The sequence below is a fragment of the Mus caroli genome, unplaced genomic scaffold, assembly GCF_978045245.1.
Source record: "Mus caroli unplaced genomic scaffold, Mus_caroli_1 scaffold_12, whole genome shotgun sequence".
Taxonomy (NCBI): domain Eukaryota; kingdom Metazoa; phylum Chordata; class Mammalia; order Rodentia; family Muridae; genus Mus; species Mus caroli.
Window position 1 is genome coordinate 63671352 of NW_028227267.1, and position 17209 is coordinate 63688560.

General features: G+C 42.4%; 1 protein-coding gene across 2 annotated transcripts in view; it reads left to right on the forward strand.

Moving 5' to 3' along the window:
- Ebf2 (EBF transcription factor 2) overlaps window positions 1-17209 on the forward strand; it is a 207663-nt gene that overhangs the window by 184067 nt on the left and 6387 nt on the right. For both annotated transcript variants that reach the window (XM_021181503.3, XM_085828729.1), the window contains 5 exons: window positions 2339-2427; window positions 3984-4049; window positions 4132-4309; window positions 6764-6949; window positions 16597-16764. In XM_021181503.3, coding sequence (XP_021037162.1) covers window positions 2339-2427; window positions 3984-4049; window positions 4132-4309; window positions 6764-6949; window positions 16597-16764 — 687 coding nt within the window. The remainder of the gene's footprint in view (window positions 1-2338; window positions 2428-3983; window positions 4050-4131; window positions 4310-6763; window positions 6950-16596; window positions 16765-17209) is intronic.

The window sequence follows — 17209 nt, forward strand, 5'->3', positions numbered from 1 at the left end:
GTCCTCTCTCCCCATATTGTTCCCCCTAACTTCTCCTAGATTCCCCACTTCTCAACTTCCTGTCCTTTTCTCTTTAAAATGTGTGACTGTATCAAGTCTGTGCTGTCTGTAGACTCATAGGTGTGGGGCCATCCACTGAAGTATGGTTGACCTGCCAGGAACCATCCTCTTACAGGAGCCATCAACTCTCTACAGCTCCTCAGCTGGGTGTGGGGACCTGTGAGACCCTTTCCTTCTCTGTGCTGGAACGTTGACTAAGTTAATGCTGTGCGGGTCTTGTGTTGAAAAACACAACTGCTAAGAGGCTATGAGCGCCAACGGTCCTGTCGTGTCCAGAAAGCAGTGGCTCTTACAATTTTAGTGCTACTTCTTCCTCTGAGGTTCCTGAGCATTGAAGGGAAGGTTTGCAAAGTTCACCTCCCATGTGTGGATGAACCTCGACCCTCTACACTTTGACTAGGGCCTCGACTGGCACCCACTGTACAAGAAGCATCTCTGATAAGGCCCGAGAGCTGTACTAATCTGTGGGTAGAGAGATCAGAATTTAGAGAGCAGTTTGGTAGAATGTCAATTTAGCAGAACTGTAGTATAATAGAGTAGTGGGTTTACCTTAATGCCAAGAGCTTCCCCACCATGGGTGGCTGGCCAGACCACAGTACCAAGCATGTATTTCCTCCAGTGGAGTCGGCCTTAAATCCAATCATAAAGTGGTTGGTTACCCTCATAACATTCTGGCCGCTACTGTGTCCAGTACATGTGTTGGCACACTGATCATTAGCATCGTTCATAGGGGGGTTCACAGCTGAACAAGACCCTTGGTTACCTCCTCCCCACAACCCAAGCAGGCTATGTAGCACCTTCTAATACCACAAAAGCCAGCCAGCAGGGAGAGAGCACCTGAATTTGATTTCTTCATGACCTATAACCGAAGTATAGTGGCATCTTGAGCAATTGGGTCATACCATCAAGTTCTGATGGGCCACCAAGAGCAAAGGCAATAGCCTGTATTGTTTGGGGTATCTAACCCTGCTTATCTCCAAGTGGTGGGTTTACATATGATTTTATTCTTTTCTATGTAATTAAAATGGCTTATTATTTGTTTAAAGAAAAAGTATCATTTGATAGCATAGTAGCAACAGGTGCTTATAAAATATGTATGAAAACAGAAAAATTTAAAAATATACTTCTCTCTATTTGCTTTGCCTAATGAGTGCAGAAAATTGTTGTTTTATGTTTTATATTTTTGTCCTTGCTTTGGTCATGAATTATTTTTTAAACCCATAAAGTTTAAATGAAAGGGAAGGTATGGAGGAAGAAAAGGGATGAACTCTGAAGAATTCTTTAAAATAGAAGAAATAACGGCAGTATACTGTTCCCTTATTCAACAACTTGTTTTATATTGACCAAGTTAAATGTCTAACATGTGTCAGGCTCTGTCTTTAGCCATGAGACACAGAGATGAGACAGAATGAATTCTGCTTCTCTGAGCCTTTCAGGGTAGTGGGGAGAGCCTGACCCCTTGGAGAAAGCACACGTAGTCACAATCAATTGCAAATTAAGACAGTGTAGTTTGCATTAGAACAGCATTGATGAGAATAAGATTCCATACGAATGGGAATATTTAAGAGAATTATTGAGAAAGGGGGCATTAGAAAGATAAATAGATGAGAAGATACACTTGGGAAAGAGAAGAGAGGAGTGAGAGAAAGAAAAATGATACAAAAGTAGTTATTGTCTTTCAAAAAAACTGGAGAATGGTTGGGCTGAGGGGTGTGGCTAGGTGGCAGAGTGCTTGCCTGGATGCACAAGGCTCTGAGTTCAATCCCTGTCACTGAAAAAGATGGGGGGGGGGGGCGGGGGGAAGGAACGGAGGGAAGGAGGGAAAGGAAAGAGAGGAACGGGAGAAGGAAAGGATGGAAAAGAGAGAAGATATGAGGGGGCAGAAGGAAGGAAGGAAGGAAGGAAGGAAGGAAGGAAGGAAGGAAGGAAGGAAGGAAGGAAGGAAAGGAGGGAGGGAGGGAAGACAGAAGTAATTGGTGTGTGACTGGCTGTGTAACACTGCTGACCTAAGAGTGAGCAGAGGATTGCAGGGACGTGTGCTGAAGACAGGGATGGTGAGGCATTGACTTGTTATTTTAATGGTAGATGGAGACTTACCACACATCCTAAATTTATGTGTGAATTAACCAATGTCAACAACATCATCCCCTAACTGAATGTAATAACATGTATTAAATCTCTGAAAATATCAAAACTCTTCCAATACCCGTGAAAGACTTCATAGAAGAATTCCTTTACAGTCCAGGTGTGTACTCAAGGAAAATGTTTTGTCTTTCAGCCTTAAATGAACCCACCATAGACTATGGCTTCCAAAGACTGCAGAAAGTCATCCCAAGGCACCCAGGTGACCCTGAGAGGCTAGCTAAGGTAAGAAGCACTGGGAAATTGATAAGCAAACATCTTTTTGTCGACACTCAGCAAATCTAGACAAATCTACTCATTTGAATCCCATTAAAATTAATTAAGCTTTGAAACTGGCTATGCTTTAGATAAGAATATGAACATAAGGCTTGTGCTCATTTTGAAATATATTATGCTTAATATCTGAGGGAGTGTGAAATTTGAAAGTTTGGTCTCATAAAACAGATACACTACTAGAATTCGGGGAGAAAGACTTGAGACAGGGTTTCTCTGTGTAGTCCTACCTGTCCTAGAGCTACCTCTGTAGATCACGGTGGCCTTGAACTCAAAGTAATCTACCTGCCTTTGCCTCCAGAGTGCTGTGGCTAAAGATGTGCGCCACCACACTTATAAAACATGGCTAATTGTATAAAGATAAATATTTGCAGCATTGCTTAAAAGTGAAAGTTTCACTCCTTCATATTTAAATAGGAATTTTACTTAGCCTCAACTGCTGAAGTTCACCAATACTCAGGCAGGCATTCTTGAAGAGCCTATTGTGAACATTAAAATTTAATGATGATTAAGCGTCTCCATACAAAACTCTTATGAAAGAGGTCATTTGTGAATGAATTTGCTCAGAAAATGTCACCTTAAATCTAGCTCATGACATCACCCTTCTTTATTTAAAAATAGGTCCATCTATCTGTTGCCATTTGACCACAGGGAAACTATTAGATTTTTTTTTACATTCATATTTGTGCTTCAAGCATGCAGATTATGAAATGACATGCTCTTTATTCTGTATCTGAATAAAAATCCAAACAGCAGTGGTTTCAACAACACACTCTTTCTTTTCCTCCTGGCAAAATACTCAGCATCATTAGATCAGACAATACCTGAACAGCAGCTTAATAACAATTTAAAAGGCTATAAACAAAACAACAACTACAAAGATTCCCACAGAAAACCAAGGAGTAGAACAGCCAAAGGAGAGGAGAGGGATTAGCGATTGCTATGTTTTTTCTGCTTAAAAGGAACCAGGGGAAATATTATTGAAAGAATCATTTTTACTAGAATAAAAGTTTGAGTAGGTATTGTCAAGAGAATTCCAGGACTCTGTTAACTCCTTGGCAAGCAGCTAAAGACCCATCAGTCACTCTAAGAATATCTAATTAATTAAAAGTACCGGGATTTTAAAATACAATGGTCTTAAAGTAGTTTTCAATAAAATATCCAAGACATTATCAATTTTAACTAACTTTGCCCTCAATTTGGTAGGTTTTTTTGGTTGTTGTTTTGGTTTTTTTCTTGTTTTTTTTATTTTGTTTTTTTGGGGGTAATGGGGTTTTTTTGGTACCAGAAACCATTGTGGAACCATCATAGTGATGAATATCTACAGCTACTTATTTGTAGGATTTGTAAATTTGATTATATCCTATTCATCAAACTTAATATCGGACTACTTGGCTTATTATATTTGTAGGCGATGTGTGGACTTGTTTTCAATTATAATTTTTTTGTTTGCCATTTGGGGCTGTGTCTCTGATTGTATCCCCACCCCCCGCTGTGTTTTCTTTCAGGAAATGCTGTTGAAAAGAGCTGCGGACCTGGTTGAAGCCCTCTATGGCACACCACACAATAATCAGGTTAGATGCCTGCATCTTGCACTCTGTTGAGTTTGACTCTTAGTTCTGGATACCATGCTTACCCCAGCGTGCCTTTCCGTAGGACATCATTTTAAAGCGTGCTGCAGACATTGCCGAAGCCCTGTACAGCGTCCCCAGGAACCCCAGCCAGATTCCAGCTCTTTCCAGCTCCCCAGCTCACAGCGGTATGATGGGTATCAACTCTTACGGCAGCCAGCTCGGCGTCAGCATTTCAGAGTCCACACAAGGAAATAACCAAGGTACTAGTCTCCTGAAAGCCAGCCTCCGAATAGGGTCTTCTCCATCAAAGGGCCAGCTCTCTGGGGTGTGCAGAGTTAAAGAGTGCATCATGTACTACCCAACAGGGGCACATAAACCCCAGTATTACAGATGGGCTAGTTCACCATTACCGGTAGTTTGTAGTTAGATTCTGAGCTCTCTGGGAACTAGATAGTGGAAATATTAATGGGTAAAGTTGAGTATCATAAACTTCAAAGAGTTTAGACACATGGAAATGAGGCTTCGTGGAATTCATTTTATACTGATACTATGAGGTAATCTGACTGAATGACAGAGATTGCAGATGGCAGCATATTGTTCCCTCCATGCAACTCTTGGTAACCCAGAGTGGTGACTTAGTTTTCTTTGGTTATTTCCATCACACGTGATCTTATGTGGAAATGCATGGCAAGGCATTTAGTGAACTGGACTTTGTATATCAACCTTACCATATGTTGCAATGAGGTTGGTTTTATAAGGAGGTCCATCTAAATTTGTTATACATAGTCCTTTGAAAAGAATAATTTTTCTAATACTGTCCTTAATATTTATTTCTTTTTTTCAATCACTATGATCTATATGGTAAATTATTTTCATTTGATGATATATTTTAGACTACTTATAATATGTTCTATATTTGCTGATTAGTTGATTGATTTAAATTTTTTGAAACTCAGACAAGCTATGCAGTCTCAGGCTGGCCTTAAACTCACTAGGTAGTGCAGGCTGGCCTTGAATTCACTATGTGGTCCAAGTTTGCCTTAAGTTTATAGCAAGCCTTTTGTCTCAGATTCTCAAGCACTGTGATTATAAATGTGAACTTTAATGCTCAACATTCTTTATAAATTTGTTTTATATGTATGTGTATAAAGATATATGTGTGTAATATCTATGATATACATATACACATGACACACACATATAATATATAGTCTATAGACATAAAAGATATTTATCTATCTATATTTCTGTTCTGGGAACTGAACCTAGAGCCTTGCCCATACTAGGCAAGTATTCTACCACTGAGCTACATCACCAGATCCAATCACATTTAGACATAGTCATCCCCAGAGTTTCTTTCAGGACAAAGTGATGCTGGTTCTGTGCCAGGCTTCAGAACTGTAAGGAGACCCTTCATCCTTCATATCATTCATGGCCCAGATGTCTGTACTTAGCACTCACACCTCAGAGCCCTGGATCAACAGAGTTCACTATGACCCTCAGTCCTTCCTGATTACAAATGATTTCCAGCCTGGTGGTGACTTTGAAGTACTATTTTCAAACTGCTTTGCAGAATGCAAATGGCCCCCAGAAATGTTGCTAGGCCACCTTCCTCCACCCCCAGAAAAGATTCTATGGTGTGTTAAATTAGCAGAATACTAGATTGTCAAGTTTTGAGCAAGATATTTAAACCTTAGACCCTTTGTTTGACAATCTTCAAAAAATTTGCTTCAGTACGTAGCATCTGCCCAGCTTTGTTTGACTGCTGAATGGTTTTCTCAGTGACAGCCATTAGAACCTTGTAGAATGGTTTTCTCAGTGACAGCCATTAGAACCATGTAGAACTCCGGTATCTGTGTCCAGTGAGGTACTGCTTGGCAGGTTCTCTTATCAGCTCCATGCAGAGGGAGAGAGAGAGAGAGAGAGAGAGAGAGGGAGAGAGAGAGAGAGAGAGAGAGAGAGAGAGAGAGAGAGAGAGAGAGAGAGAGAGAGAGAGAGAGAGAGAGAGAGAGAGAGAGGAGAGCACACTAGTGATGCTGGGGAGAGAAAGCTGGATATGGTAGTGTACAGCTGTGCACTCTGGAAGTCAGGGCAGGAAGAACATCTCTTCTGGGCCTGTATGGAATGTTTAGCAAGTTCCAAGCCAGATCCTGTCTCAAAACCAAATTGTAAAATGAAGTAAAACAAAACAATATAAAGCAAAATAAATAGAAGGGGCTGGGAGTATCAGAGGCATGACGTGTATAGAGGAAAGAAGTTACTAAAGCTTACAGCTTTGTTATCAAGGACCAGAATGCAGACTGTAGGAGGCTTACTTAAGCTCTCGTGTTCTCTAGCATGGTCAGGTAACAGTAGTTGACAATAGTTCGTCATAAATTCCAAATAGGCAACAGAAATTTGTGAATGTTCCCAAAACCAGGAAGGGATTAGATACTTGAGGGGGTAGATGTGCCAGTCACCCCAGTGTGATCATTGCCTGTTGCATGCATTAAAAAACAAAACAAAACAAACAACAAACAAACAAACAAACAAACAATGGGTGGACAGTGACTACATATCAATGAAAAATAAAGTGCCGCAAGGGAGCTTCACTTCCCACTGGTGCATGGCCCTGGTAACCTGACAATCTGGGGTCGGTGTAGACGAGTTCGATCCACATTTGGACGGTGGTGGGTACTGCTTTGTTTACCTGGCCTGTTTCTTCTGTTGTCAAGGATACATCCGCAACACAAGCAGCATCTCCCCGCGGGGATACTCCTCCAGCTCCACGCCTCAGCAATCTAATTACAGCACCTCCAGCAACAGCATGAATGGCTACAGCAATGTTCCTATGGCCAACCTGGGTGTGCCAGGATCCCCGGGATTTCTGAATGGCTCACCCACAGGCTCCCCATATGGAAGTAAGTGACCTTTGCCATCCATCTGGCACTGTAAGCCTCCCCCGAAAAGGTTTCAGCCCTCAGCCTTTTAGGAGATAGCTGTATTCCCAGATGGTATGAACGCATGGGAGATAGTCTCATTGCCTGATGAAAGGTCCTTTCTGCCTTTTGTTCTTTTCTCATGGCTGAACTTAAACTTCCCAGTTGGTGTCCTCCTGGGGGAGGATAGGAAGTAAACCCATTCCCTTGTATAAGGTACATGTTGGCTTGTGTATGTGGGGGGAGGAGTGGACATTTCATTTCAGCTAACAGTGTGCACCTGAGTCACTGGGCATTCTCACATGCACTCTTTCTTTCTTTCTTTCTTTCTTTCTTTCTTTCTTTCTTTCTTTCTTTCTTTCTTTCTTTCTTCCTTCCTTCCTTCCTTCCTTCCTTCCTTTTTTTCTTTCTTTCTTTCTGTCTTTCTTTCTTTCTTTCTTTCTTTCTTTCTTTCTTTCTTTCTTTCTTTCTTCCTTCCTGTCTGTCTTTCTTTCTCTCTTTCTGTCTTTCTTTCTCTCTTTCTCTCTTTCTTTCTCTCTCTCTTTCTTTCTTTCTTTCTTTCTTTCTTTTTTTTTTTGGTTTATTTCATTTTAGCTGCATATTATGGGCAAAGAAGTTTGGTGCCGTAGCTACCCTACCCACCCTCTATTACACAGCTAGAGTTTATCAGGTGGTAGCAGACACAGAAGTGGTGGCCTCCCACTCCTCTGTCATGTCTTAATCTGTTATTTTCTTTCATGGTTTCTTACATATAATCCCCTTTGATCATACCCCCACCCCACTATCTTCTCTTATCCCCTCTCCCTCCCACCAAAGCCCTTCTTCCCTATGAGTCTCTCGTTGTGGACCATCGCACTTACTTTGGGTAGCTTGCTTGAAAGAGCGTGGTTTAGTTGACCAAGGGTGACTCGTCAGTGGTTACACCACTGAGGAATATTACTGCCCTTTCCCTGGCAAGCATTTCCAGCCTACAGGTCCTCCGGGAGAGGTGGGACCCTAAACAGGACATCTGTGTCGTGCTCTGCTTGATATTGTAACGTGGCTCTGTCTGCCATTAAGCACCTCCAGAGAGATGGAAGTTGACTGTGTATAGCAGCGTGCTGGATTTAGACAGAGCCTCTTAGCCTTAATCTATAGCAGCAAAGTCAATGGCTTGAGAAGTTGTGAAAAACTGATTTGGGCCGCTCTGGGAGCTAAGTTGGGAGCTTGCACAATGGTCCCTGGAGCCTGAAAGAGTGTGTTTTTCAAACCTGCTCAGGGAATACTTGAGGCCAGGGGCCACGCTGACATGGGGAGCCAAAGGATGGAGCAGAGAGCTCTTGAAATGTTGGCTGTTGTCACAAGTCCCGCCCCTGCCCTTCTCTTTACCCAGAGTGGCTCCCTCGTGCCAGAAACAAGGACACATCAAGGGCAGCACACAGCCCTGTCAGCCATGGCTCAAGCGACAGGCCTTGGGGGCTATTTCTCACTGCCTTCAGAACTTTGGTTCCTGGGCCCACAAAAATCCCAAAATATTTCTGAGCTATGTTTTTAAGTCAGTATTACCCAGTGTGGTGGGGATTCAGGACCAAGGAGCTGAGTGCAGCTCAGGCCCTTTTTGTCTGTACAGCTACCATGTGTCCTGTGTGTGTGTGTGTGCGTGTGTGTGTGTGTGTGTGTGTGTGTGTGTGGTGTGTGTGTGTGTGTGTGTGAGAGAGAGAGAGACATGGCCTAGACTCACTGTAGCAGAGTATACATTATTGTTCATTGGTTTGTTTTTATTCCACTTAGAAAACAAAAGAAGAAAACCACAGAACTTCTTTTTCCAAAAGTATGTGGTAGGAATGTGTAATATGCAAACCAATGGGGAAGCGAGGCCAGGGGGGAAATGCATTTAGAATAACTGCATAAACCTAAGTCTGGGCATTGAGGCCGTTCTATGTGATGAGCTCTGGTTTCCCAATTCACAAAATGCTATTGCAAAGGCTGTTCCCTGTGCTGTGTGTCTATCAGTATGACCGTGGTAGAGAATGCCAAAGAAACAGAGACAGTTTAGCTGCTGAGACCAGGGTGGGTTTGTCACACACTTGGTCAAGAATGAGGTACCTTGTGTGACAATGAGGCTCTCCCTCTAACAGACCCCACAAGGAGCATGGTGGCATGAGAGAGGGAGAGAGAGAGAGAGAGAGAGAGAGAGAGAGAGAGAGAGAGAGAGAGAGTGCACAACCATGCTCGCTTCACCGTGATTCTGACAGTGATTTGCATCTTCCTCTCTATAGGTTAAAGAACAATCTAGAGCCTAGTCAGATCCCCTCAACCATTTTGTGGCACCCATATAATAATAATTACGACCACCACTTTCCCTTATAAGAGATGAGGAGTTGATTAATGAACCACTCAAAGAGTCATAGTAGGTAAATGGCTCAAACGGGACCACAACACCTGTCACCAGACTAGGACTGGGATGCCGTGTTTTCAAATTATTCAGTAACACAAAGGATGGAAACTATTTACACTGTATCATTAGGCTAAAGCAGACAGAATTTTCTTCTGACCATTTTGTTAAATTTATTTTATGTGTCTGTGTGTGCATGCACACACACACACACACACACACACACACACACACACACACACGTGCACATAGATGCCATGCCACATATAGAGGAATCAGAGGACAACTTTCAGGAGTTGAATCTCCTCCCGTGTTAGTCTCAAGTCAGCAGGCCCCTTTACCCACTGAGTCATCTTGCCAGCCCTCATGTGGCCATTTTTGATATCCAGAAATGGCAGTTTCTCATGGCTCAATCATAGGCCTATGTATATACATGTTGAATATATTAAATAGTTGCTTTGTAGATTTTAAATAGTTTATTAATTATCAATATGCACTCCACTGGGCATCCTTTGGTGTTAGTGGTGTGTGTGTGTGTGTGTGTGTGTGTGTGGTGAAGGTTAGTGGTGTGTGAAGTGGGGCTGGGGTTGAAGGTATTTGCCTAATGTTTCTTACTGGATCATCCCTCCAGGAGAGAGAGGATCACCAGATTCAGAAAAACAGTATACCCTAAATCTTTAAGTCACTTGTTGATATGGAAGACAGGATGGTGTCCTGAGTAAGGAGACTTCAGAGGACCCCTTAGGACCCCTGCTGCCCTGAAAGTGACCATTGTACCCCTTCTCTGGAGGGAGGGTCTGAGGGGGCCGAAGAGTGTGAATGGCATTTCTTATGGTGCATTTGTTACGACCAAATCCGCCTGTTGTAAAATTCCAAATGCCCAGTGGAGTTCATTACGATAACACCTGACCTGTATTTCTAACCAGCAAGGTCTTCACTTCTCTGGGAAATATTTTTTTTAAGCCCAGGGGAAAAGGTTTCGTCAGTTCAGTTGCTTATGTCTGAAAACACAGTCCTATGTGGAGGGGTTTTTCCTCGTTTTTTTTTTTTTCTTCTTCTTCTAATGAGCCTGATGTGGCTGAACCATGCCATGGGGCAATCACTTGCCAGAGACATTAAAAAACCAATAGAGCCAAAGCTCGCTTTCTCAGTGAAGTTTGCCTTGCATTACAGCCAACACAGACGATCAAAAGCCCTGAATCTTCTCTGCTTTTGCTGTCACGCTCCTTCAAAAATGGCTGAACAGATGTTTTTTCAATCTTACATACGAACTTCACTTCCTGGCGGTAGCTGTGTGTGCCAAGTTCCAGCTCGGTGCAAGTCTTTATGCCTGGATTCTAAGCCCTTGACAATAGGGGGTTCTAATGAGATGCTGACAGACCCCTTGAGCGCCAGCAACTATGCTAGCTGGATGCAGATGCAAGGGAAGGTCTGGGAGTTCCAGCAGAGGCTGAGCTGGCCAATCAATCCTTGTAAGAAGAACAGTAATTTTTCTTCAACTCCCAGGTTCACATAGATTTCTGGGCCAGACGTGCTTGCCTTTGCTTGGCCTCTGTCCACAGATGAATGTCCAGAGGCACTCTCAATTGGAAGCCTGTGTGATCAGCTTTCCCAAAACGGTGCGCTCCGCTGTCCCCAAACATGGTCTACTCAACAAGCCTGCAACACCCATGGGGACTATGTCTTCCAAGCAGAATAACCCCCGAGCCAACCCAAAGTTTGGGATAGAATCCATTCAGGCAACCATCCAACCTACTTTACTTACAGTCTTAGACCGTGCCCTAGGCTTCAGTATTTTTATATTTTCAGAAATAAATATTAAGTTTTCCATTATAAGACATTAAGTGACTGTTATAGAACATGCCAAACACAGAGAAATAGTTTTTAAAAGAGAGAAGACTCCTCCCTGCAAAACATAAAGTCAATATTTTGATGGGTCAATTATTTGCAATTTTTAATTTTTTAAAATTTTCAAAATTGTTACTTTTATGTGCATTGGTGTTTTGCTTGCATGTATGTCGGTGTGAGGGGGTTGGCTCCCTAGAACTGGTTTATAGACAGTTGTAAGCTGTAGGTGCTGGGACTTGAACCTAGATCCTCTGGGAGAGCAGCCAGTGCTCTTAGGTGCTGAACCATCTCGTCAATCCCTCAGGCGTATTTCTTAAGTAAAGAAAAAACAAATTCTATGATAATAGAATTCTAACTCAAGACATTCTGAAAAGCATGTCTAGGATCAAAAGAAAGATAGAAATGACATGCCAAGTCTGTGCAGGTGTAACTACTGGTTGGTTAGTTGGTTGGTTGGTAGGTTGGTTGGTTGGTTGGTTTAGCAGTACTGGTGTCACACCCAGGGCCTTGTGCATGCTAGGCAATTGCTCGACCACTAAATGATGTCCTAAGTCCAACAACCATTAATTTTGAACTGCAGCCTTGTGGTCATGCTAGACACACTTTGAAAACTATGGCTGGGTGTATGCAGAGAGCTACATAGAAGGTTAGCAGACAAATGACCAATGTCATAGATGTGGCACCAGGTTCTAAGAAGGCCTTCAGTGGTGCAAACGTAAGTCCTGAGACTGGAGAAGAGGAACTAGGAGTAATATTTGCCTTAAAAAGTCAATTCCTGGGGCTGGGGACCCAGCTTAGCAGCTAATGTGCTTGCTATGCAAGCATGAAGACCTGAGTTAAAATCCCTGGAGCCTAATAAAAAGCTAGCTATGGTAGTGTGCCTATAACCCAAATGCTGGTGGGGTGAGGGTGGGGTCAGATAGAGACAGGAGCATCACTGAGGTGTTCCATACCCACTTAGCTCCAGTTTCAGTGAAAGACTTATCTCAAGGGATTGAGTTTAGAAAGAGAGCAGGACACATGATGTCAACATCTGGTTCCATGTGTGCACAGACATGCATGTAACATCTGAACACACATGAACACATACATCACACTTGTCTCTCTGTCTCTCTCTCTCTCTTTAACACACATACACACATACACACAATCAATTATTGCCACACTATTTTCCCACAGGAATTTGAGAATTTATTAATGTCTTAGTGTTTCTTTTGCTGTGATAAAACACTGTAGCCAAAGGTAACTTGGGGGAGAAGGTTTTGATTTCAGTTCACAGCTTTCAGGTCACACTCCATTTCTGAGGAATGTCAGGCCAGGAATTCAAGGCAGGAACCTGAAGCAGAGGCCACGGAGGAGTGCTGCTTACTGACTTGCTCTTTGTTACTTTATTATACAACCCAAGACATTGGCCCAGTGGCCAATAACTTACAATTAGCTGGCCCTCCCACATCAATCATTAATCAAGAAAATGACCCACAGGCTGGCCCACAGGCTGAACTGATGGGAGCTTTGTTTTGTTTTGTTTTGTTTTGTTTTTCTCGACCGAAGTTCTCTCTTCTCAAATAATTCTAATTGGCATCAAACTTTAAAACAAACAAACGACCTAACCAGAACAGTTCGTCTTTTGCTCCTTTGTCAGAGGAATTAGCAGAGCTGTTCCTTTCCAGGATATAAAAAGGACAGTGGACACACAGGAAAGCTTTGGCCTTTTGCTAACCACCTGTTCGTTCTCACCATTAAATTAATATTTTTTTCCATTTTTCAGTTTTGGTACCTTTATTTTCTCCTATATCACAAGTCATTGTGTTCATCATAGAAAGGCCTGAAAATATGGACAAGTGAAAGGGATACATTTGAAAATACTCAAAAGTTTGTCAGCCAGAGAGACCACAAATCAAAAGTCTATCACATCCCTCTATACTTTGCTTTATGTATTTGTTGTTTTAAGTAGAAGTCCGGTCGATGTGTATCTTCTTGTGTAGTTGGCTTTGATCATCCAAGGGAGGGGTTTTCGGCATTGTTAAAATCTGTTAGTTTAACTATTTTATTCACACCCCATCGTATGGGCTTGGTACAGGTTACTGTACTGTGGGCCCTGTATTTCCCAACTTCTTATTGTTATGAAAAGTCCTTGAGTCTTTTCTCCTTTTTTTTTTGGCACATTTGTGATCATCCCTTTGAGATTAATTTCTAGAGATTAAATTAGTGGGTCAGATGATATGAACATACTCTGCTATGGATTGCCAAAGTCCCTCTGGAGGGATTGAATCTCTTCCTCGGGAAAGAGCCAGCATGTGGTTCCCCGCCCCTCAGCCGCTTCTTAGCTTCCATCCATCTAATAAACGAAAAAATAGCATTTTGTTACCATTGTCATTACTGTTTTATAATTCTCCACTTGGAATACTTCTGTTCGGGTCCCTCAGCCATTTTTGTTGGTATTCTCTGCCTATCTTTCTCTCTTTTCCTTCTCCTACTTGACTGACAGAAGCGTATTAGCCATCAAGGGCATAAGCACAGGAAATGCATGTCGCAAACATTTTCTTGATTTGTCATTTGCTTCTTGTGCATATGTGAGTTACAGAAGCTTTGTCCCTGCATGTCAGCTCTATCCTTCCCTCATCTGCTGTGACTTTGTGGTTCAAAGAATCGCACACGTCATGTCACTTTTTGAGGTGCCCACTACTAAGCTGCAGCTTTTTTTGCAAGTAGTTTGGTATTCTATTCAGATTTGCTTTCATGCTGAACACAGGGAGGACTCTAGGTTTTTTGTATTTAATCTCCCCTGGTATGTGAACTAGCTTTATGCATCCGCTCCCAACAACATGGCACCATCAGGTCTCATCCCTAACCAAGGCACATTTCTGGACCTTGTTTCCCCCCAACTTCTTGTCTACCTACTTGTTAGTAGAGTATATTTCCCACATCTTTTAATCTCTAACATCAGTGCTGGCCTTGTCAGCAAAGCTTAGTTATGATATGGTCATCGAGGTATAAAACTAGAAGTTCCATTGGCTGAAATGCACAGAACTTTAACACTTCTGCTTCAAATGTTCTAAGTTGTAATTTATGTTGGGTGCCCTTTGTCATTTTCACAGAATGTTTGAGAAATGTCATTGCAAGGGTTTGCACTTGTCAACTCTGCCACAACTCTTCTGTGGCACTTGGTAAAGCATCTCTTGAGAAGCTGGTGTGGCTCAAGCCATACTGCAGGTTGATATGTTGATGCATGTATTCATTTGTGTGTACACTTGTATATGTGTGTTGCTACATGTGCTACATGTGTTTGTGCATGTTTTATTGTGTATATATATATATATATATATATATATACACGTATATTTGAGTATACATGTGTTCATGTATGTACATATGCTATGTGTATGTACAGGTGTATAAGTGTACATGTGATATATGTATATACATGTATGTGTTTGTGCATCTACGTATTATATGTACATGGGTTTGTGTGTATGTGTGTACATGAGTTATGTATACATATGTGTTTTGTGTGTATATGTGTATTATATGTGTATATGTGTTTTATGTGTATATATGTGTGCACATGCATAAATATGCACACATATTTAAATGACCAAAATGTACTATATGCACATATGAAATTCTCAAAGAGTTAATAATAATATCACATTTTTAAAAAGAACCTTCTCTATTACTATGCTTGAGTGAGGCTATTACAACAGCTGAAACTATGGTGTCATTTTGGTATCTACATTGAGATTTCAGTGGTGTGGAAGTTAGACCATAGTCAAGACCAGAGGCTCCTGATTCTTGGCCTTTCTTTGGCCTCTAAATCTGATATTAAGGGAAGGGAAGTATTTTTATATCATTGTTTTATGTTTTATTGATGCTAAATCAAAAGCTTTAGAAAATGATATTAGACTTGGAACCATAAACAAGATCCACCCCCAATGCTGAACCCTGCATCTTGTGTAGTACACTGAATTGGTCTAGTTTCTCACACATCTCCATGCACGAGCACGACATGAAGTTCTGCCTTCCTTTCCAAGGTTGTTTTTCTATTTATATTTGAAAAACTATCTAAGCATAAGTGTTCCGTAGCAAAAGCTCTTCTTCTTGCTGTCTTAGGCTTATGATTCTACTGTAATGCTGTCATTCTGGGTGCTGGAGGGATAGATGTCTCAGTGGTTACGAGCTCTTAGGGCTCTTGTAGAGGACCAAGTTCAGTTCCTAGCACCCATATGGAGCAGCTCACAACTACCTGGAGCTCCAGCTCCAGGAGATCCGATGCCCTCTTCTGGACTCATGTGCACATGCCCACACACAGACACACACAATTAAAAATAATAAAAGAAATCATTAAGAAGAAAGACATCAATCATATTGCACATATTGCCTGTGATTGCTAGCAGTGCAGTTGAGATGCAGAGGAAGAGCAGGTAGTGTCTACCTTGGGTACCAAAGTTTCTGACCTTCCGTTCACCTTGTGCTTAGCTATTGATGCTGTTTTCCCATCTCATCTGCTCCTTCTGAGCAAGCTTAGTAACAAATAATAAGATCCTCTCTCCTGATGTAACTCGATGGAGTGTGTGCCATGGAGGGGTGGGGCCCATCACTGTTTAAACTGCCTTTATTTTTCTTGGAAATTACCACACTTCGCCTTTGGCTCCCCTTAAGTCATTTTTAATGTTAATATTGTTAATATTGGTGGTTTCTTTCTGAGCATTATGTCAGGGGAGACTGAATTTCAGCTTAATTTCCCAAGTGCACTGAAAGTCCAGAGAGGGAGGTCATCTTCTGAATATTAATAAACTCCCACACTGAATGAAGAAGTGGTCCACAGAGAGAAGGTAATCATGGCGACCTTAGCCCTGGATGGCAAGTCCAGGCTAAGAGATGGGAGATGCCAGGGGGCTCAGAGCCCCACATAGAGCTTCTTTCTAGTGTGAAAAGTTGCCCACACTGCATAGAGTTTTTTTCTTGCTATTTCTATCACTAATGAAGATCTATAACATCCTACCCCCTACTTTGACTCCTGCCTCCCTGGACTCCAGTTGGAAAAGCATCCTGTCTTCTTACAGGGCCTTCCTTTCCTCTAATAGGATCGTTGCCACAGCGATTGTTTTATGTGTCTAATCATCCTGGGCAGTATTGTCACATGAAACATTTTCTCTGTTTCTCTATTTTATTAGTATATAGTGATTGTATACAGTTTTAGGGTTCAGATAGATGTAAATTGACCATCCGCAATAGAAATTGGTATGAAGATCCCTCAAGTTTGCTCTTGTTTTTAATCACTGGAACCTGGACCACTACCTGGGAGCTAATAATTTTTCAAACAAATTGAGGGGAAGGAAGGTACATGTTAAGAAACGATGGCTTTCTGATGAGCCCCCTCCTAAAGAGTGCCCACCTCTGCTTGCAGTCATGTCGTCAAGCCCCACGGTGGGATCCTCCAGCACGTCCTCCATCCTCCCGTTCTCCTCTTCAGTTTTTCCTGCTGTCAAACAGAAGAGTGCCTTTGCCCCTGTCATCAGGCCCCAAGGCTCCCCATCGCCTGCCTGCTCCAGCGGCAATGGGAACGGATTCAGAGGTAAGCCAAGAGACCACTTGGCATGCTGCATGTGATCCAGCTGCCCAGGGGGGCGCTGCAAAGGCTGAGCAAGCACCCCAGCTTGACGCAACAGCTCTGAGCACTTGCCTGCAGAGCACCTGTGGTTTATGGTGGGTCATGAATGGCAGATGTGCTGGCCTGGTGCTACACCTAGTGCTGGGTTAGTATCGGGGTGAATGAAGGCAAGACAAGCATCTGCAGGACATGGAGTTAAGGGTGGGAGAGGCATATGTTCAACCTAGAAACATCTGGGCAGCTCAGGATTGTGTTTTCCATAGCTAGGGTCATTCGCCATTTCTGGGAGCCGCCTGCCCACCCCTTCAAATGCTGCCTGTGGTTATTTCTTATCTAACTGGCTTCCCATCGGCAGTTCATGTTCATTCCCATGGCACATGTGGAAGGATCCACCAGGAGCAAAAACTCC